The sequence below is a fragment of the Notechis scutatus genome, chromosome 1 (assembly GCF_049901735.1).
Source record: "Notechis scutatus isolate UNSWTSFEM ecotype Mainland chromosome 1, rNotScu1.2, whole genome shotgun sequence".
NCBI classification, from domain to species: domain Eukaryota; kingdom Metazoa; phylum Chordata; class Lepidosauria; order Squamata; family Elapidae; genus Notechis; species Notechis scutatus.
This window is the reverse complement of record NC_142009.1, coordinates 46,626,985-46,650,168: the sequence shown is the minus strand read 5'-3', so window position 1 is coordinate 46,650,168 and position 23,184 is coordinate 46,626,985. Positions and strand designations below refer to the sequence as shown.

The window sequence follows — 23,184 nt, the reverse complement described above, 5'->3', positions numbered from 1 at the left end:
GGAACAATGGATTGGCTTCATTTTCCTCTGGGCTCAGTTTGAACAATTGGTATGAAATATAGCCCACAGCAAGGGAAAGATGCTATTTTGGCTCCTGAATTGTGTTATTTCTTACATGTTCTTCATAAAACTGGCTCTGGTTTCAACAAAATTGAGGATAGGCCTTTATAGATGGATGGCTCTTCCAAGTATATGCCCAAGTATATCTCCCTTTGACCCTGGCCTAGAGGAAGAAGTTGCTGCTGGTTATGGAGTTTTAACTCTGTGATTCATTCATTCATTCATTCATTCATTCATTCATTCATTCATTCATTCATATTGTATGCTGCTCATTTTGCAGAGGCAACTCTAGCGAGAAGGGACTTATTTGGAGACTCCTTGAGGTAACTGTACTCCATCTCACTCTTTTTGAAATCAACCAAACTGATTTTATGAATACAAAATTTCTTGCACTGTCGAGAAAGATCTCAGTATTCTGTCCACTGATAGAAGACTATTTACTGTGCATCAGAATCTTATTAAAGAACAAACCTGCTCCATGTAATATTGGAGATAACATGCAACCATCAGGATAAACTAGCATTTTAGGAATCCACCCAATCCCCATTTAATAGCTTCCCAAATAAGTGGCCATGAATGTGACTTAGAACAGCACCTTTCATTATTCACTCAGTTTTTCAAAGAATATTCTGAATTTCCCACTTCTTTCTAAGGTTTAAATCAGGCAAATACTACCAATAGCGACATTATTCTCTTTATGTCCCTGTAATGGCAAAGAATTTCACTGTGGACTGGGCACATTTTAAAAAGTCTGTAACTCTGATCTGCAACGCAAATTTTCTGGACGCAAGCAGCTCTAAAAGGATAGGAATCTAAGAAAGACTTTTCTAGAGCAGAACAAACTACATCTAGTAATCAACCAGACATCAGAGAGGAGACCAGAAGTGAGAGATAGCATACTAGTACTCCCTTCTGTTTATACTAAGATGCTGATATTGGTAATGAACATCTGGTCCTGTGCATAATATATAACCCTCATAACTACAAATTATTCATAGTTATGTCCTGACATATTTATGAACATACTGCCTTTTAGGTTAGGCAGCATTTCTGCACACACACAACTCAAGTTGCACTCAGTTCCAGGAAATACATTTACATTATATTTTCAAAGTTCTAAAACAAGCAGAACATTGACACTTTCTGGATTTAAAGAGAATTGTATTAATAATTCTTGACAGCAGGCTATGGATACCAAAATCAGACATAGGGTCTTTTCCTCTCTGGATTCTGAGCAACAGAAAGAGCAATGGATCCTTCATCTCTCTTCCAGTGAAACCTTTAAGAAAAACACCAAGCAAAAGTAAAGAATGATGCATAGCTGTCAGAATTTTAATTATAAGAATTTAATTATACATAGTACTTTTCCCAACCTAGTTAGGAATTCTGAGAATCACAATCTAGATGTACACATCACACCTGGATGTACAAGGTTGGGAAGGTTGATCCAACAAGTATAAAATCTAAACCTTCTAAAATACTCAGGGAGCTAAGCCATTAAAAATATTTTTTCAGTAAAGTTTCAAAAATTATTATCAGTTAATAAAAAGTTTAGTATTATTTTGAGTATGCTACAAATTTTATAGTGTAGCTTCAAAGTGCTTCTCTCCATCCTCCTCCAAATTTAATTACAAGTAATTGAAGCAATAAAACCAAATAATTTGGGTGCTCTGGGAAAATATCATTACTTTAATTACATAGAAAGTTGCCAAAAGATATGGAAACATCGTATTGAAATAATTAGAGCAAATTGCCATACCAAAGAAGAATAGATCCCACCAGGAAGCTTGGCTGAATTAAATATTTAGCTGGATTTAACTCAGTTTAACTTAACTGTGATCTCAGTGTTAATTTTCAATCCCTGCAATTGCCTCTACCAACATCAAAGCATATTCAGTAGACTATATGTATGCATCTTGGGCTTGTTTCAAGAGTCTAAAACAATGAATAGAACCAGGAGGGGGAATGTCAAGAATCAGATTATGTGCTATCAAGCCCTATCTTAATGCTCAGTCTCACCCTTTCTACCATGTACCAGATGCCTCCTCCATTCAGGCCTTGGAGATGTCAATATCAGAAAATAGACCTTCATTAGTTAAAGGGTCTCAGATTTGCTGATTTATAGCAAGACATAGCTAGATCTTACAGAGTAATCTCAAGAGTGTAAGTATAAACATGAGTAAGAATACAGGAGATAGGTATGAATAAATGGGGACAATAGGATAGGGATGGTAGGCACGATTGTGCATTTATGCACGCCCCTTACAGACCTCTTAGGAATGGGGTGAGGTCAATAGTGGATAGTTTAAGATTAAAGTTTAGATTAATAGCACAGACCAGGTATTTCAGGAGATTAAAAAGCCAACACAAATTAGTTTTCTGGAAATTATTCACCAAAAGAATTATATATATTGGATTTGATTCATAGCACATTTGCCAAAGACAGCTTGTTAAAATCAGTGCTTCATTGACCTGGTGAAAAGAAAAGATTCACAGGTCATTTTAATATGATAGATATTTCTGATAAATAAATACTTAGTCAGCTTCAGAGGAAAAAAAATAAGCAATTTATTTCAATAGATTTTGCTAAACTAACTCCTGGCAACTTTTGCCTTTGGTCATGCTAAATGGTTAGGCAGTGAATTGTAGATCATCTATGTCCAGAAAGCCGCAAATTTAAAGCCACACATTTTGCAAACCTGCAAAGAAATTATGTAAACCAGATCAAGTCAAGTATTTAGAGATTTGGCATGTACTGGGGGCCAAAGACCTATAAGTCCTTTTTGCTTATTACTAGAGTTATCTCCCCCCCACCCCTTTCTAAATTGTTGAATTGGACATTGGTGAGTGGTGCTGCCAAATATAGCATTTAAATTATCTGAATATTTTGGAGCATTGTTCCATAGTAACGCTTTGTTACAAGACCAAAGTATTGTGAGTAGTTAAACTAATGCTTGTTGGTGAGAGCAGGATTTAGGGAGCAACTGGTACGACAAGTTAAGGGAAGGAAAGCAGATGAAACAAAAGAGATTGTCTTTGACTTCACATTGTTCAGGTAAGGGGGATGCTTTAGTTAGCATGGAGGTACAATAGCCTTGCTTATGCTGAGACAGAGGATTATGGCCTTGGAGAACATTACTGTGCTGAAGGCAGGGGTGGAATTCTACCAGTTCGGACCGGTTCTATAGAACCGGTTATGATTCTGTGCAGTTCAGAGAACTGGCAAATCATGCCCCTGACTGGCCCCATCCCTCTCCGCCCACCCCTCTCTTTCCTGCCCAGTCAGTCCTTATCATGTATGTGTGCATGTCCGACATAGCTGACTGTGTTCTCCCCCACCCAGTCACTCTTAAGATATTTCTTTTCTTTTTTTCCCTCCTGATGACCAGCTGTTCCAATGATCAGCTGTGCTCACTGTCTTACTGCTTCACACAGGAGCCTTCCCTGAGGCCCAGAAAGCAAAAAGGGGTACTGGGGGAGAGTAGCCGGGGTATAGCGGGGGAAGCTGCTCCCCCTGTGCTCCATTTTTTGCCTTCCTGGGCCCCAGGGAAGCCTTCTGGGAGAAAAAAAACAGCCCCCCAGGAGGCTTCCCTGAGGCCTAGAAGGCCCAAAAATGGAGCATGGAGGGATGCTGCACACACACACACCCGCTCCATTTTTTGCCTTCCTGAGCCCATTTTTTTGGCCTCCTAGGAGGCTTCCCTGAGGCCCAGGAGGCCAAAAAAACTGGCAAGGGGCTGAAAAAAAGAAGAAGTCACACCCAGCCAGTCACTTGGCCATGCTCACCTGGCTATGCCCACCTGGCCACGCCAACCTAGCCACACCCACAGAACCAGTTGTTAAAAAATTTGAATCCCATCCCTGGCTGAAGGTCTCAACTAGGATGATTGTTGAAGTTCCTGCCAAAACTGCTGCTACACTGGATAGAGTCATAATCTGCAGAACCTTATATATTAGAAACATGTAAGCTGCACCTGAAGATCTGTTTATTTTAAGCTTACATTAATAGAAAATAGAAAGTACAATGATGCAGGCATACCTGAGAGTATAAAAATGCATTAGTCAAATGTGGGCAACAACAGATAGATAAAATATTTTACTTACTTAGTTTGCATTGGGACAAGAAGGCTGTCGCCAGCCCTTAAAGTCAGGATTTTTCTATCAATAGTAACAAAAGATGCACCTTCCTAAAATGGAAAAGAGGGAGACTTTTAATTCTTTCTGGATTTAAAATGGAAATGGAGATTTAATTTAAAATGTAAATTTAAAATTCACCAGTTTATCTGTATAAATCTTGCCTGTCTCGTTTTTATCTTTGCTCTACTCCATCAATGTAAGCTAATTGTAGATACACAATTAAGCTGGTTGCTTTGGCAACATAGACACATTCTCACTCTTTCCCAATGTCTACTGCTTACAATAATGTGGATAAAAAGTTGGGAAAAATTGCTAGGAAATTTGTTAGTATATTTCTGTCAGTCAGCTACAACATTAAATACCCCCCTTCCCCTTTAGGATGCTCTCATAATTTTTAAATTTGAAAAAAAAAAAAAACAATTTCAAAGGATTAAGTACAACCTTCCTAGCTCCATAATAAAGTTAGCAAAAAAGATATGTTTATTAACTGGCACGGAGGAAGAATGAGCAAAAACAATCGACCCAGGTGACTCACTGATAAACTAAATTTGCAGTACACAAACTGGTTGGTCTGCCTGAAAATAGAAGGGATTAACCCCCCCCCCATTTCCTTTTCTACATTTCTCATCTGATATTTGAAAAGTTTTTCAGAACTAAAAGAATAGTTCTCTAAACCCACAGGTGGTGGTGCAGACATTACTAAGGCGCAGACATTACTAAGAGGGAACCATTAGTGTGGAAAAAGGCCATCTCTATTTCATCAGAGGTGTCCTGTCAAGCTAATTCACTTCTGCAAGAACTAAAAGAAGTCTGGCCTGAAGACAACTATACCTGAAGGCAAGGAAGATCATTAGCAGTAGATGCTCAAGCCAAGCATTCAGAGAGATACAGTTTGTGTCTGGCTACTTTCTCTTTTTCCTACTTTTTGCAAGGTAATTGCGTTCTTTCAAAAGGAGAAAACTGATTGCACATTCAATGCAGTCAGCCTTCAGGTTTCCTATTTTTCATCATTGTGGTTTCTCAAAGAGTCTTTCAGCCATTTGTAAGTTTCTGGTTCAGATTCCAAAGTGACCATCAAGCAGGGGAACTCAAGTACTTTAGATTAGAAAGCTACTATCTTGAGTCAAATGCAATTATTCATGGATGGATTTAATTTTTGCAGTAACTTTTCTAGAAAACTCCTCCATCTGCATTCTTTTGCCAAGTTTTTAGCTACTGCCTCCATCCATCCGTCCATCCGTCCATTGTTATTATTACTTTTACTATTATAGAGACTTTTTGCCTTAGGCAAATAAGTGTGACTTTTCTGGGTTTAAGGGCCTCATTCAAAATTAGGGTATGTGGAAGGGGTATGCATTATTATGTTTTGTAGTGATCCTCCATTACTTTGTAATATAAGGGAAAGATCAATAAGAACAATGCATGTGTTGGTTCTGGAGGTTTGTTTGGTTTTTTTTTAATACAATACTATACATAGCAAGTAAGAAATAAAGAATATATACCATCTGCCATATCCATATATCTGCATTCTTTCCTCTCTCTTCAGTTGTTCCTGGTCCAAATATTACAGCCTAAGAGACAACCAAGAAAATATGTTCTTTTTATTTTAAGGTTACGGTTAGTGTATCTACTTTATTAATGTATCTACTTTATTTTAATGGAATAGCATTATACATATGAGAGAATGAACATTACACTTGTTCATTATACAGCTGATATATATAATATTCTTAGAAATAAGAAACTCTCTTATCATATAGCAGAAATTAAAAAGAAATAGTTCATATACTCTTGTGACACACTTCTCTAAGTTCAGCTAATACACAATTATTCTTGACTATTCTTGGTTTATGAACCTATTATATCCAAAATTTCCTCCTTTCAAAGATTCAAAGGATTAGCTTTCGCAGCATTTGTTTTTGCAATAAAGGTTTTCACACTATTTCATTTCCCAGTAACCACACTTACTGTGAGGAGTATTATCACTCCTGTTGTGCATGGAGGATGAAAATAGCACCCAGTTCATGGCACAAGACCTGATATTATGCAAAATATCCCCAACTGATCTTCAGAACTTTATTAGCTGAGAGAGTTTGTTCAGAATAGGAGATCTTGATTTAGACAGTTTTAAGTTTGGAAATCCCAAAATATGGCTTCAGATTTGTTTAAAGACACTGCTCCCCCTTCAAGAGGTTGTTGTAATCATTGGATATTTTCCATTGTTTCATTTCCTTAATTCATCTCGCTGCAACAAGGAGGTTTTCAGCACAGGTGGCCCTGGCACAATGGAAAATTTCCAGGAACATCGTTGGAGAACTAAGAAAGAACATACTGTAACTTGCTCTTTGGTGGATCTGAAGTAACATCTGGTACTGTTTTTAGTACAAACAGAAATTAAGAGGAAAACGTACCAAATACAGCACTAAATGATGTGTTAGGAGTTGGAGATCTAAATCACGCAACAACTCCATTGAAATTATATCTTTCCCTAAGAGAAACTATGTTTCAATTCTTTCAAACTAAAATTATTTTACATTCAGATTTTTTTTTCAAACCAAAACTGTGGCCAGATAACAGATCTATATATTTTATTTTGACTTTACTCCAATGGCTGTAAAACTCCTTTCTCCTAGTTTTTAAAAAATATTGAAATCAAATTTTATTTTATTGACCTTTCAGCCCCTAGCTAAGTTTTAACAGCAAGTACAATAATACAAACATATTTGTGATGTAGTATCATCCAGACTAGCAAGCAAGCTTTGTGTAAAGGTTAAGGCCATTAGTTCTAATCCCACATTGGCACAAAGCTGGTTGGATGATCATGGCAGTCACTTTATCTTAGCCCTAGGAAATAGGCAATGGCAAACCACTTCCGAAAAGTCTTGCCAAGAAAACTAAAGGGACTTGTCTAGGCAGTCCCAGATAATTGGACACAATTTAATAGAAGGACCAAAATATCAAACTGATGTTTTATCCAGTGCCTTGAGGCTCTCAGGATCTGGATGAGGCAGAACAGATGAAGACTACTCCCTAGCAAGCTTTCTATTGAAATAGTGTCATTGCTGGCAAACACTATTCTGAAGGAACAAGTTTACAGTCTGGGCATCCTTCTTAATACATAGCTGCTGCTGGCATGGGTATAAGTTGTGATTAGAGAGATCTTTCTCAGCTTTGGTTAGTGCAGTACATAGTTTTTTTTTTTTTACCAGATACAAGCACATCTCAATACAACAACACATTTAGACTACTACAATGTGCTTTTCCTTGGGCTACCTTTAAAGAACACTCAGAAACATCACTGAGCTCAAATGCAGTGGCCAGTATGCAAATTGGCACTAATTCCTGGGAAAACTGCAATATATCATAAGATTGCCAATGTACTAGTTACTGATTAGTTTCTGAGGAAAATTTAAAGTGCTGGTTATGATCTACAAAATATTTTATGGCTTATGGCTTGACACCTGTACATCTACAGATCTACCTGCTCCAACCTATCCAGACTACACCAACCTATCAGGTTACCTAGTAAAAACTACTCCTTGTAGGTAGGAAAGAAGTCAGGGGGCTGAAGCATCTGGGGTCTCTTTGCAGTGTTCAGACTGGCATCACCCCTGCTTGCACTCAATAAGAAGCTGAAGATTGAGCTGTTTCAGATTTCAAATTCTAATCTGTGTACTTGACCTTTTCTTTATTTTTCTTGTTTTATTTTTTGTTAGAGTTTATTGTAATAAAAAATACAATAGAAATAAAGGTCAGAAAGTAAAGGGGAAAAGTCAAGAAGGGGAGAGAGATACAAGGTAAAAAGAAAAAGAAAAAAGCAGTGATTTCTGACTGTTTTCAGTGCAGTAGAATAGTCTATTTTTCTCGAGAGTCTTTTTGTTATTGGGATTAGGGAATTAACAAATCAACAGTAGATAAATTTACCTGTTTCTATCTTTATATAGATGTAATGGTATGTGAGATTGACTTTGAAAAACCAGGCAAAGAGAGGCTGCCCACAGATAAGAGGCAGTGTAGCAGAGGTGGTATTCAGCAGGTTCTAACCAGTTTTGGAGAACCGGTAGCAGAAATTTTGAGTAATTCGGAGAACCTGTGATAACCTTCCCCCAGGAGTGGGAAGGGAATGGAGATTTTGCAGTATCCTTCCCCTGCCACGCCCACCAAGCCACATCCACCAAGCCATGCCACGCCCACAGAACCAGTAATAATTTTTTTTTGAATCCCACTACTACAGCATAGCCACAACTTCATAGTGGGTGGAGCAAAAGGTCCTGGAGGGACATTCCCTAAATTATCAGGCTGTAAAGGTGATGGTGACTTTCAAGGTTCTGTTAATGTAGCTTTACAATAAAGTTGAATTATCTTATAGAGCCATATTTCCTGTCTGGTCCTGGGGTGAAATTCAACCACCTTGCCCCAGCTCATTTGAATAGGTAAAAAAATAGCCCCTGGTTGCTATTACTATTATACCAGCCACGCCCAAAGCCATGCCAGCAGAGCAGGTAGGGAAAAAATTTGAATTTCATCCCTGGTCTGGTCTACCTGTTAATAAGCCAATGGAAGAGGAGGGTCAGCAGGTGAGCCTGGAGGTTAGATTGCAGATAAGGATTAGTATTTATACTTTAATTAGGCATAAGGAGACATAATGTGAAGTGTGATGGGAGGAAAAAATATTCTTCTGGAAACCAAAATCTACAGGTAATATTTACTAATTGTAGATACTATGCACCTAGATTTTGGAGCGGGGGGCAGGGAGGGTGGGAAAGAGAAGCAAAATGTCTTGGTCAAAATAAATCTCTCAACAGGATATACTTTCTTCAGTTATAAGAGAATCTTATTTGATCATTCTAGTTCAGAATTAAAAATTGTTTTTTAACCTCTGTTTCAAAGTTGTCTCCAAAAAGACTCAAGGTTTGTTTCAGAGCTATATTTTCTTGGCAATCATTCAGCCAATCTTGCAAAGAAAAAGGATCCATGACTGTAACATCATTTAGTGGAAAAGGAATTGCTCTTAAGATTTCACCTACAAACAAATAAAAAACAAAGAGAGAAGAGAACAAAGATATTGAAAAAACAGTGTTCTATATTGTAGTTTTTTTTTTCTATGATTCAAACCTATTAAGAGAAAATTGTAACACTGAAAGTAGTACAAATAAAGGAGAATATTTGTAGCTCAGGGTTGAAATGAAGGGTCCTTGGTGCTCTCTGAGCTGAGATGTTTCATTAACCAAACTAGGTAAAAATTCATTGGGTAATGAAATGTTGCAAGAAAACAATCCAGCTCGGAGAGCACCAAGGACTCCTCCTTGAAAGTAGTTTTAAAGTATCTAGAATGAGAGGTGGTGGGTTCCCCTTCATTTTGTGTGTGTGTGTGTGTGTGTGTGTGTATACAAAACACACACACATATGATCTATCTATCTATCTATCTATCTATCTATCTATCTATCTATCTATCTATCTATCTATCTATCTATCTCAGGGGGTTGAATACACAACAGAATAGAATTGTGTAAGACCCAGACTCTTTCCCTTTCAAATGATAAGAATGAACTTTTGAACACTGGGTATTTCAAAAGGAATTCTTTATTGAAAAGGAAGATATCCAGGTGATATTCAAAGTAGGGTCTAATATGCCTCCTGGCATGTGGCTTAGATAAAGGGAGTTAGAACCCTCCCCTTAGTCCGGTGTGGATTTCATCAATACAAAGAAGTAACATGTTAATTTCCCCCACCCCCTTTTTTTCTGGGAACATAGTTGAAAAGAGCTTCCCAGGGTTTCTTTTGAAGCTGGAATTTTTATGGCCCCTTCTCCTCTTGCTATCTCTCCAAGAGGTGACAAGTTTCCAGGTATCTGGGCTCCAGTCCCCAGTTGTATATCATGTGCAAGTTATACAGATTCAATACGTAAAAAAGGATTACTTGTATCAACCCCCTCCTCTTCTTCCATTGAAGAATGGCAGATACACAGATCTGACAGAATTGTGTAGTGTTTTTCCAGAATGAAAGAAATATGTATACATTACAGGAAAGCAGATTTCAACTTCAACTTGACAGCAAAAAGAATTTCCTAATAAAAGCAGTTCAGCAATGTAGCAAATTGTCTTTGGTAGTCCCTTCTTCTCTCAGCCTATATAAACAGCCTATTTAAACAGAGCTCTTTTGGGAATGCAGTAATAGTGGGTTCCATCATGGGACAGGGAGCTGGTCTAGACAATCTCCACATTTCCTTCCAATTCTAACATTCCATGATTTTCCAAGTGTGTGACTCTGTTATTATATAGCACAGCTCTGGGAAACAGAATGAGTTGAAAAATTAAATATTATTTTCCAAAACTTGTTGCTCTAAATACTGCTGTACACAAGCTGGTTTTCTTTTATGGCTAAAGTGCATTTAAAAAGCAACAATAGATGATTCAGTGTGATTTGTTATGTATGGTTAATGTTAAACATAGTGAATCTTATTTCTATTATTTCTATTGTTTATAGTTACTTGGGGAGTGCTGTTATCAATTGTGTGTTGGAGCCGATTCATAACAACTTGTGAAAGCCAATTTTACATTTTCAGGAAATTTATGTACCAATTTAGAACAGAGCTGAGCCCCAACCAATGTAAATGAGTATTAGCTTTTAACTGTTTTATGAGTAGAGAAACCTGTCCACTCTCTTGTGTCTTTTATATTTATAACAGATGTCCCATCCATTAATCTAATATTTACTTTGTTGTGGAACTCCCCCTTTCAAATATTTTAAATTATCATGCTGCATAATACAGTCCAATTCCCACACACTACTCAAGAACATTTTGGAGGCTCATTTCTCTATGTGGAACAGAATTGGTTATCACCCTTGTAAATGTAATATACCTTCTGTTTGTACTCAAAACTGTCTGAAAAATCATTGGGTGCTTTAAATTCTCTTCTGAAATTTTCAGATGCCTAGTGAAATTAATTGCAACGTTCTGTTAGAGCATAGATAAAATCCCAATTCCCACCCACTTTTTACTCCTCAAAAACCATGGGAATGCTTTCATAATATGTCCTTGGGATGCTTTTTCAATAACGGCCCAGACATGATGCAGAAAAATATTGAGTATCTCAGTGGTATCCCAAATGTTCATTAACAACATCCGCTTCTAATTTCAGTAGTATAATTGGCTGGGTGGGGTGGAGACGGGGGAATGATATTGCATTTGTTTTCAGCCTATTGTGAAGTTTCTGCTATTATAGTGTAATAACACTGCCTAATTGCTGCAACTTATTTTTCCTATGATAACTTCTTATACAATATTTTAAATGAAGGAGGTTGGTGACTGAAAACTGATGGAAGTAAATAAAAAACAAGTTTATATTTGGAAGTTAGGACAAAGAATTATGATTCACATTACAATGCATATCTCATAAAGATCAATAATCTGTTGCTGGGTATACTCTCTCATTTTTATTATTTTACTATTTTGAGTTTTTATTTATTCCAGTGGTGGGCTTGGTGGGAACTCTGCAAAAGCCTTTGGAGGAGTATTATACCCTACAAAATTCATTTTATGTACTCAGCTTTATTTGTATTCTACAATGTATTATTTGCATTTTGTAATAAAATGATTAATTCTGGGGAAGAAATCACAACACATTCACAATCTAAAATAATTTACAGTGAAAATACAAAAGTAGAAGTTCTAATCTGGGATGCTAAATATTTTCATATGAGATATTAGGGGTCTGGAGGCTCAACTGTATGATGAATGGTTATAAGAACTAGGTATATCTAGTCTAACAAAGAGAAGGACTAAGGGTAATGTAATAGCAGTCTTCCAATACTTGAGGGGTGTCACAGAGGCTCAATCTATTACCCAAAACATTTAAAGCAGGACAAAAAGTATTATTAAAGAGAGATCCATCATAGAATTAAGGAGAAATTTCCTGACAGTGAGAACAATTAATCCGCGGAACAGCTTGCATCCAGAAATTGTAGGTGCTTCACTAGAGACTTTCAGGAAGAGATTGGACAACCATTTGCCCAGAATAGTATAGGATCTCCTGATCAAGCAGGGGGTTGATTAGACTTCAAAGGTCCCCTCCAGCTCTGTTATTCTGTCTATAACTTCTGCGATTTCTATTTTTTAATGCTAAACGGCACTCATATTTTCACTATATAAATTGTCAAAAAGGCAGCAGTACACTTGCTCAAGATGCTATGGAAAATTGGATATCTTCAGAAGCCAAGCATGCTCTTCTCCACTACAACTCTTCCCAAAATTTTCCAGTTCCCAAAATGAATCCAGATTTTCTTAAACTGCCAAGGCTGCTAGAATCATATGAAACACTGAGAATATGCTGTGAGTGTTCTCACAATAGCAACTGGCTAAAAGAGAAGCATGTTAATACGATGCCTGCTAAAATTACAGTACACATTTGTACCTTTGTTCTTTGTTGAGGTTGTGAGGAATCAGAAGTAGTAACACTTTCAAGCAAAGCAGTAGATAGAAATTTTTATAGTCAGGTAGGGCAGAAAGTCTTCCAACAGAAAGAGAAGTGTCTGGGGATACATTAGCACCACACTGACACCTATCCAGTTCATAATATAGTCACCTGTCCAAGTGTTCATAAGGTTATGAAGGAGACATGCTAGGAGAGTAGAACAATATTGTGACTCTAAGGCTATACTTCAATTGATACATTCTTGATAAGCTCAGGAGACCTTGCACTATCTGTTTACCTTCAGGCCAAATCTCTCTCTCTCTAAGGTGGTCCTTGGACAAAGTGCAATGCTGAGTGTGAGAAGTGTGAGAAGACTGCTGTCGCTAAATAGGTACAAATACATCTGGAAGGAACCAGGCACAAGTGGCAATGGAGAAACAGTGGAAGAGTATGCAGGTTATGGCTATGCTAGGTTATGGTTATGGCTATAGTAGTAGCCTTCCTACTTTAATAGGAGGATGTCCCTTGATTTTCCCCTCATTAATGATTTTAGAATTAAATCTTTGCCAGCCTATTTCAAATCACTCAGAAGTCAACCAGAAGTTCCCAGCTTATCCTCTGCCCACCAATGAGCCAAGTTACTTCATACCCAATGTACAAAACCATCTTTATAGCATTCCCAAAAATAGCTATCCAAAGAGGACCTTACAGATCTTTAAGGGCCTAAAGGGAAGAGAAACCACCATTCTTTTAAGCTGACATTAAATAGATTGGTTAAAAAGGGAAGGTATAGAAAGAGGATAAAAACAAAGCCCATTTTCTCTGGTGATGGATAGAGAAATCAAAGTAGAATTTTGCAGGAATGGTATAATCACTTTTTTTTGCAATTGTATGGAGCATGAAGGATTCCCCTGCTGTTTGGGACTCAGACATAATGATGACTGTGGCTTGGGACAACTGAAGATCTCAATCTGCCTGCTGAGTTTAGCTTGGAAAATAATCATTCTCCCTTTCTCTGGCACATATTTCATTACTGTATAGAGAAAAAAGGCTACTTTCCCCATGCAATATTAATTCCATTTAGAGAAATATTAAAAGAAAGCAAATGATAAAAATGCAAGAAAAATACAATTAGTTAAGCTTTAAAATTATTATTGTTTGCTGGATGAAAAATTATTTTAGTTCCAAAGTCATCTTATATCACCTGGATTGGGTTTTCCAGTTTGATACTCCATTGAACTGAAAAATCTGAAATAAAAAAGGTTAACAGTTGTAAAATCCATCTTCTCTCACTTAGGATTGTATAGAGAGAAACCCCTGAACTAACGGTGGAATCCCTTTGATTGATAAAATTACCACAGGATATAGCTATTTATATACAAGCTTTATGGATGTTTGTTATACTCATTTCCAAGATGCTCTATATTAAGTTTATTGCATTTTGACAAAATGTAGGATTCTTCCAAGATTATGGATACCACCTTCTAGAATATTTCTGGTGCCATGTAGACCATCTAAGGAACATTTCTCAAAGAATTGATACTGTTATTATATTATATTATATCAGGTATTTTATTAATGTGGCTTTGGACTTAAAATGAGGCACACAGAAAAACAAACTGTATGAATATACTGTATGTATTCCTAATTGAACAATTAGCAACAAAATAAATGGTTCACACACATTACTATGGCCATACAGAGCACAATTAGACAAAATCATTGAGAAATAAAACTTTACCTCCCTCCTTCTAATAAACCTGAAACAACAAACTACTTTAAAACAAATGCCAGTATTTTTATAACAGTAGTTCCAGTACATACTGTAGCAATGCTGTAAATCAAGCCCAATTGTTAATCTGTATAATGAAATGATCTCAAAAAGTTTATACAAGGAGGAACCTGATTAGAATTTGAACACCAGAAATTTCAAAGAAATTTCAGGAAACATCCTGGGAGGAAGAAAATAATGGCCAACCCTTTTTGTCGTGGCCAAGAAACCCACACAGATCTTCCCGGAAAGTCCCAGGAATCAAGCTCAACCTGCCGAAGACTTACTCTTGAATTATTGGAATCAGTTGTATACCAAGATCCTCACAGTAAAACCATCTTTCAAAAAGGACATCTGTTGATTCTCCAATATAATATCTGAGAAAAAAAGAATATAAATCATGTAGATTTCTTAATAAATATACAATATTTTTAATATAGAAAAGAGACAATTTGTTCTTAAAAATAATATATTTTGTCATGAACATGAAAAACGTAAGTGTATAATGCTTTGAAGTTAATTCAGACAAACCTGAAAGGATGGAAAAACTGGCTATATAATATCAAATGAAATTAACAGAACAGAAGTTTGTGACAGAATAACAGACTTGGAATGGACTTAGAAGTCTTCTAGTCCAATCCCCTACTCAAGCAGGGGATTCTATATCAGTTTTGACAAATAGCTATCCAGTCTCTTCTTGAAAACTTGCAGTGATGGAGTATCTACCACTTCTGAAGGCAAGCCATTCCACTGGTTGATTGTTCTTACTGTCAGGAAATTTCTCCTTAGTTCTAGGTTGCTCCTCTCCTTAGTTAGTTTCCATCCATTGGTTCTTGTCCTGTCTTCAGGTGCTTTGGAGAAGAGCTTGACCCCCACCTTCTTAGTGGGGGCTCCTCAAATGTTGGAACACTGCAACCGTGTTTCTCACAAAATAAGGCCGGGCCTTTTTTTTTTTTTTTGACCCCTGAAAATCTGGGTAGGCCATCTTTTCGGGGGTGACTTAATTTCCTCCCCCACCTAGAGCGGCCCATACGCACGTACCTCGCCGTGAGGCCGCTTCTATCAGCTGACGAAAGCTCCCCGAAGGCAGAGTCCCCAGCTGCTTCAGGGCATGGTGTGGCTGCCTGTGTCCCCTCGTCTTTAGGCAGTCTCTTTCGGGCAATGAAAGCTCCCCAAATGCAGTCACCAGCCACTTTGATCGGCCAGTAGAAGCGGCCTCGGGCGAGCGCGCGCACACACACACACTCCCCTCGCCACGAGGCCGCTTCTTTCGGCAGACGAAAGCTCCCTTGAAGGCAGAGTCCCCAGCCACTTCGGGGCAAGGCATGGCTGACCGTGTCCCCTTGCCATTAGGCAGTCTCTTTCAGGTGATGGAAGCTCCCCAAATGCAGTCACCAGCTACTTCAATTGGCGGTGAAGCGGCCTTGCAGCGAGGAGTGTGTGTGTGCCACACTCGCCCTGAAGCGGCTGGTGACTTTGCCTTCAAGGGAGCTTTCGTCTGCCGAAAAAAGTGGCCTCGTGGCGAAGGGAGTGTGTGTGTGCACTGGCCCCGAGGCTGCTTCTACTGGCCGATCAAGTGCCTGGTGACTGCATTTGGGAGTTTCCATTGCCCGAAAGAGACTGCCTAAAGGCGGGGGACATGGGCAGCCACGCCTCGCCCTGAAGCGGCTGGGGACTCTGCCTTCAAGGGAACTTTCGTCTGCCAATAAAGCGGCCTCGCGGCGAGGGAGTGTGTGTGTGTGCGCTCGCCCGAGGCCGCTTCTACTAGCCGATCAAAGCTCCCTTGAAGGCAGAGTCCCCAGCTGCTTCGGGCGAGGCGTGGCACACACACACTCCCTCGCTGCGAGGCCGCTTCTACCAGCTGATTGAAGTAGCTGGTGACTGCATTTGGGGAGCTTCCATTGCCTGAAAGAGACTGCCCTAAAGGCGAGGGGACACGGGTAGCCACGCCACACCCTGAAGCGGCTGGGGACTCTGCCTTCAGGGAGCTTCTATCGGCTATCAGGGTATTCTAGCCTAGGCTACCTGCAGGGCACTCCTAAAGGCAAGTTTTCTCCCCATCCCCCCCACCCTTCCCCTGCCCATTTTTCTTCACCTCATGTAGTTCTAACAAACGATGTGAGAAATGGCAGGGAAAAGCATGGTTTGAATAGGCCTAAATTTTGGGGGAGGGGCTTAATTTCACCTCATGCCTAGAAATCATGCTGGGCCTTCCTATTGGTGGAGGCCGTATTGGAGAAACATGGTATCACGACACCCCTAGTTGTTCTTTTTATTAGACTAGCCATACCCAATTCCTGCAACTGTTCTTCAAATTTTTTAGTCTCCAGCGCCCTAAATTAGATTAAGTTTAATTCATTAGATAACTATAATTATATGGCAGCAAATCCATGATCTCAAGAATGAATGTTTTTCCTCATGATAGGAAGTGCTATAATTTCCTCCAAGGAAGTGACAGATGGGAGAGGATTATGAATCCTACTCCCTCCAGCAGCATTAAAATCAAATGCACTTGATTAGATGATATTTTGTGCCACCACATATATCTTCCTTTAACTCAGCATTGATAAAAACTACACACAGAGAGAACTATGCCATTTTCTTCAGTACTGGATTTCTGGATATTTTAAGCCCTGTAATGCCCATCAAAGTCTAAATGCTTGTAGTTTGAGAAAGAGAATAAACTCCAAACATCCAAATATGTTCCATTCAATTGCATACAACACTGGACCCAGATCCACTAATACATTATAGTTTTCAGAGCTCTGACTACATACAGAACTTCTTTATTTATTTTAATTTATTCATCATACTTAGAAACTGCTTATCTCCTTGGATTCTGGGATGAATAAATAAAATGTTAAAAGCATGTTAAAATGTTAAGAACATAACAACTGACTATAAATTTAAACTGAAAATTTAAAGCAGGGTAAAGAAATGTGACATTAAAGGCTAATTAAAAGGGAAGGGCTTTCAGAGGGCTAACCAACTCCACAACTGCATGTTGTTCTGGGAACCACAAGCAAGATGGCAGAGCCAGGGATATTTTTGAAATGTCATGACATTAGACAGCTACCTTGAACATTTGGGGAGAATACCCAAAAGGCAGGGGCAACAGTAGATTGCCCCTAAATAGTAAAAATGTTTTCCTGGACCCCACCAGTCATAATTCTTCAACTAACAGGGTCTGCAACATACCTTCCCTGCCTGACCTGGAGAGACAGGCTGAGGTGATGGGGGGTGGGATTAGACAGTATAGGTAGCTGGGTCCCAGGGCATGTAAGGTTTTTTAAAAAAATCATAACCAACACCTTGAATTTGACCCAGAAGCAAACTGGCACCCAACGCTGCTCACACAGCAATGGTATTACATATGCCATTCTTTGGGTACCCAAGATTGCTCATGCAGCTACAAGCTTCCAGATGTTTTTCAAAGATAGCTCCATATAGTGCATATTGTAATAGTCCAAGACCAAACAGAAGATCAGCAGGGCATAAGTGACCAAGCAGAGTTTCTATGCTTAATTCTTCTGTTGAATTAAATATGCAATACATAAAGTTTGGTTCTAGTGACCCAAGACTCTATAGAGAAGCAAGAGCATTCTCATATAATTTATTAGTGGGAATAAAGATTTTAGATTATTTTTCAACTCTAGCACCTGTCAGAGTGGCTTATAATGATGAAATCAGATTTATAATAAAATGATATCTCACCTCAGTCCATCAGTTTCTGTTTCTAATCTTCTCCTTTCAATTACCAGTCCCACAGAGTTTGCATACCTTTGTGGAGAATGTGGAATCCTGGCTGGTAAAAGAAACATCTAAGAACAAAATTAAAGTTGAAACATGTAGCAACAGCAGGAGATTTGGTTATATCTTCTCTGTCATCTCAGTTGGTCTTTGTTCTCCCATTCTACTTTTCCTTGAATGCCTTGAGTGATTGAATAGAAGTTCAGCAATAGGAGGAAATGTAAAGTGAAGAAAGAACAACCTCAAGGAACAGCAGGAAGAACCCCTACCAAGATAACAGTCAGATAAAAGAAATCCAAGTCTAGAGCAGACAAGACCCTCCTCCCTAATTCTTGTGAAGGTAAAGGGAGGGGGAAATACATTCAAATCAGTTGTAATATTATAATAAAAACAGTATTAGCATTCATGATTTTTGTTTCCTAGTTATGGTCTAGCCTGAAAGGCTTAATAGGATGAGACAGAAGAAACATACTTTCTGTGAGACTTACACGCTCAGCTGTGCAGAATGAACAGTTCACCTCTTGAATAATTGCTGGCTCAAAGAAGTGTGTTCAGATGCTGTTGATTGCCCACTGTGTAGGGACTGAAAGACTGCTTCCTGCTGAGCAAGCAGACCTTGTACATAGAATGTAGGAAGAATATAAGGTAGTTATGAAAAAGAACACTTAGCAAGTGAGCTAAGTTTTTAGGTTTTTAGCACAAGAGTTGAATGTCTATCAACGTTTCCTTCTAAGAGGAAAATGGACATTAGCTTAATCTGAGGGCCTAGGAAAGGAACAAGAAGAAATAAATGCTTTTCTAATGACAATGCCTTAAGAAACAGAAGTGATGATAAACAGAACATGGCTCTATAATTGTGACTTGCAGTGCTTTTGACATGTTTGTGTTCGTTCATGACAATAACCTGACATATATTACAAAAGCTACAAACTTGTAGCAATGCTTGAAGAAAAAACTGAGAATTGGAAGAGAGAATGGTCAAGGTGTACTTTATGAGAAAGTAAAAAATTTATTAGGGCAAGCAAAAGAGACACTGCAGCAAAAGCTAACAGTAGAACCAACTCTACATAAGAAAAATAATCAAAGAGTTGTCAAAGAGTAATAATTAAGAACAAAAGACATAAAATATATTCTGCCAACTGGGAACTCAGGAAATTATATTGCAGACAATATTGGCTTTGAGCTTCTGGGGAAGTAGAGAAACTATTTTCTCCCAAGGGAAGAAGAAAACAATAATACACTCCCTTTCCTAGATATCCTCATCAGTGGAGGCAGTGATGGCAAATTAGAAACACAAGTTCATCAAAAAATTACCCATACCACCAAGTGCTCCATTATCAAAGTAACAACACAACCTCCCACAAGAGAAGCTGTGTAAGAACACCATTTAGAGGGCCATAAAAACTGCAGCAGCCCTGAACAAATGGAAACAAAGCATCTATATAATGTGTTCCAACAAAATGGATATCCATACAATTTTAAGTGCCTGACCACTCAACCAGTCATAATTCAACTGACACAAGCTATGAAAAGGATAACACTGCCATACATAAAAATCATCTTTTAAACCAACAACAGACTATTATAACCATGTGGCATCACCATAGCACAGTGGTCGCCAATCAATGGGCCGCGGCCCACTGGTGGTCCATGAGAAATTTTTGGTGGTCTGCAGAGAAATGGCACCCCCAAAGCACCCTCCAAAGCAATTAATCTAGGCTGCATGGGAACACAAGGCTGTGCTGCCCACATGGCCCCTGGGAACCCTCCCTGCCCACTCACTCCTTACCTGGCAAACTTGCCTGCTAAGTTGCTATTTTTCCTTTTTTTGTTTTCCGACCATCAGCTGTTCTGCTGTGCCTGGAAATTTAGATTAGCTAGAAAGCAGGAAACCTTGGATTTCTTGCTTTCTAGCTAATCTTTAGATCTTCGGCTCTGCTTTTAAGCAGAGCCGAAACTTCCTTAGGACTGAAGCTTCTATTATTCAGTGCAGGTAGCCAATGGCAGAATCATAGATCTCTAAGTGAATCTGTGATTCTGTAGCAACTCAATCTTCCTGCCTGTTTTGCCTTATTTGGGGTAAAAGTTGCTCTTTTTTATATATAAAAAAATCAATATTTACATACATGGTGTGTTGTGAGTTATTTTTGTGAGTTTGCTTGCAAGCAAATTTTATGTGACAGACTCAGGTAGCCGATGGCAGAATCACAGATCTCTGAATGAATCTGTGATTCTGTGAGCAACTCAATCTGCCTGTGCACTTTGCCTGATTTTGGGTAAAAGTTGCTCTTTTTTTATAAAAAAATTCAATAAGCTTTTTAAAGGTATCTGGTATATGGTTTACAATCATGACAGAACAATTTGAAGACTTATTCCTTCCTACAAATCCAAGTGGGGTGAATGATATTGCCAAAGAATTAAAAATTAACACCATGGCTACTCAACCGTTATTCACATTCATCCTGTTGTACATGGAAGAAGAAGGGAAAGAAGATAATACTGCAGGCCTTGAAAATGATAATAGTGGGTTTCTGGGACCATATTGAATTGTGTAATTGACAGGTTATTGGCATGAAATTAGTTGTAGTTCATAAGTACTAGTAAAATGCCACTGCTTGAGAAGGCTTTAAAATTAATACTGAGGAGACTCAGTATTTTAGTCCTTCAGAAGACTAAATCTCTGAAGTAACAACCTCAGATAAGACCTGTACCTTTAGAAAAGCAGAAATGCTCCTGTAAAGTAATCTAATAAACTATCCAACATCTAGCATTAATTCAAATGAAATGCTTGTTAAACTATTGTAAAAAATCCAATAAAAAAAGAAAATGGAAGAAAATTTAAGCCAACAAATAAACTCTAAATGTTTAGTGAAGATGTGAAAATAAAAAAGGAAAATGTAGGACAGAAAGAGTTGGGTCACCATGAAAGTATACATAAAGGGTAACCCAGCATTGTAGAGGAGGCATATGGAAAACAAAAGGTCAGAATACACTAAGAATGGTGGGGGGGAGCTTCCATGGATATATTCAAAAGAAGTGTATCTAAGAATATTATGGGAATTAATTGATGGGCTGGAGGAACCTTATATATTATATTTGCAACTGATGAAGTCCAGAGGATTGGAGGACAGAAAATATAATCAAAGAAGAGTGGGATGAGAATCTGGGGACCTAGAATTATATTAGAATGACATCAATAATTAGGAAGCTGTAGATCAAATCATAATGAGATCTATAAGCACCTGGAAAACTGTGATAATGGACAGAAGACAGCATGTCTAAATTATTTACATAGGAAAAAGCAATTAAACCCACAGGTACAGAATGAAGGATACCTGATGAAAGAGTTCACATGGCAATAAATCTCAACTCTCCCATCAAGCAGTTGGATGAGATCAAAGAAGAAAAACTACACAGATTTCTTTAAAGATTGCCTGGAGTAAATACAGAAACAGAAACCTGGAAAAGTAAAATACAGAAACTTGGAAACCATAAAAGGGACTCCCCACTCTCTTTTATAGTGAGCTCATGGGACAGAGTCTCTGAATAATTTGAAATGCTAAATTGCTTTTTATGGGTTTTGTTGCCAATGGGCTTGCCTACTATTTCTTGATTATTTAAGTTTATTCTCCATTTCATTCTTCTCCCAGCCTCTCCCAAATCTGCCAGATCTCCAGACACTGAACCTGTGTTCTGAACTTTCTTATGGGAGAAGTTTCACAGACATAACATGGCTAGATAAATTTCACACATATGTTTATACAGGAGATCTGCCTACTGAAGAACATACATTAGACATATATATGTTTTCACCAGGGGTTTACATTTTAGTTCTTTTCTTCTATCAATGTTGAGATGAAAGACTTTGCCCACCTTCAGAGTCAGAATTAAAGAATCATAGGGCTAGAAGATGGAAGCCTTCTGGTAGAACCGCTATCCAAGGTAGGAGACCATATAACATCCTGAACAAATACTTGTCCAATCTTTTATTGAAAACATTTTTTTTCTTGAAAATATCTCCTCAGGGTTTATATAATGATTCTGAATGGTCTAAGTACTGATTTTAGTTTTACTACTTTCAGCTCTTCTGTTATCTTTGTAATAGCACTTGTGAAATAATTCTTATAATAGCTAATTAAAATTATATCATGATGTATATCATGATATCACAATAATGATAACAACAGTAATAATATAGACTAACATTTTTCAGGTTTTTGATTATTTTTTTTTGCATGATGTGCTACCAAAATGGGAAGTGGAAAATCTACTGAACTGTCTCATGTAATTATTAAATAAATTATTATATGAAAATAATATATACCAAAACAGAGAAATATACTAGAATTACAGCCTGATATTTGCTTGCTAGTTTATGCACAAACCTATCTACCTCTCCTTCTTTAATGTGGATATCCTTGTGTTTTCCATTTTCTATTATCTTCAGGCACATGTCTCCCTGCAGCTGGTAAAACAACTGTATAGGAAAGAGAAAAAAAGTTAGATTAAAAACATGTCAATGTTTTAATACATTGTAGCCTAAGTTCATGAACAGACATTTCTGGGGTTCTTTTGGCTAGAGCAAATTTTATAGCTCCTGGAAATGTCATTTATACTATGACACTGGCTCACCTTATTGTTCTATATTGTATTCTATATAATATCACAGCAAGCCCACTTCGAGCTTTTCTCAAGTTGTTTGTTGTGACATAGTGATATGGGAATCATTTTTAACAGTGCATGCTCTATCAAACTTCTTTAGCAAAATGTGCAGCCTTTTATATAGTCCAAGTTTATATAGTCCAAGTTTATATAGTCTAAGTGAGATTCTGGAAGCAATTGCAAGATGGGTCTTCCCTCAGAATATCTATGTAGAGTTCAATTCTATTTTTTTTCCAACATGAGGATGATCCAATGGGAAACTGGGGGTTATGGGATCAGATAAGTAAAGTAGCACATAATGTACATGTTATTCTATAAATATATGGAATCAGGAAAAACTTTTATTTTTTAAATTTTTGTCTTCATGCAAAATGAAACATATAAGATTT

General features: G+C 37.9%; 1 protein-coding gene across 1 annotated transcript in view; it reads right to left on the bottom strand.

The window, feature by feature from the left end:
* Window positions 1-742: 742 nt before the first annotated feature.
* The window catches only part of HAAO (3-hydroxyanthranilate 3,4-dioxygenase), a 36,510-nt gene continuing 14,068 nt past the window's right edge, over window positions 743-23,184 (bottom strand). Inside the window, exons 3-10 of the mRNA XM_026680440.2 lie at window positions 22,527-22,610; window positions 18,098-18,204; window positions 14,671-14,760; window positions 13,817-13,860; window positions 9,075-9,220; window positions 5,700-5,768; window positions 4,165-4,247; window positions 743-1,339 (exon numbers count right to left, since the gene is read on the bottom strand). Coding sequence (XP_026536225.1) covers window positions 1,261-1,339; window positions 4,165-4,247; window positions 5,700-5,768; window positions 9,075-9,220; window positions 13,817-13,860; window positions 14,671-14,760; window positions 18,098-18,204; window positions 22,527-22,610 — 702 coding nt within the window. The 3' untranslated portion in view covers window positions 743-1,260. The remainder of the gene's footprint in view (window positions 1,340-4,164; window positions 4,248-5,699; window positions 5,769-9,074; window positions 9,221-13,816; window positions 13,861-14,670; window positions 14,761-18,097; window positions 18,205-22,526; window positions 22,611-23,184) is intronic.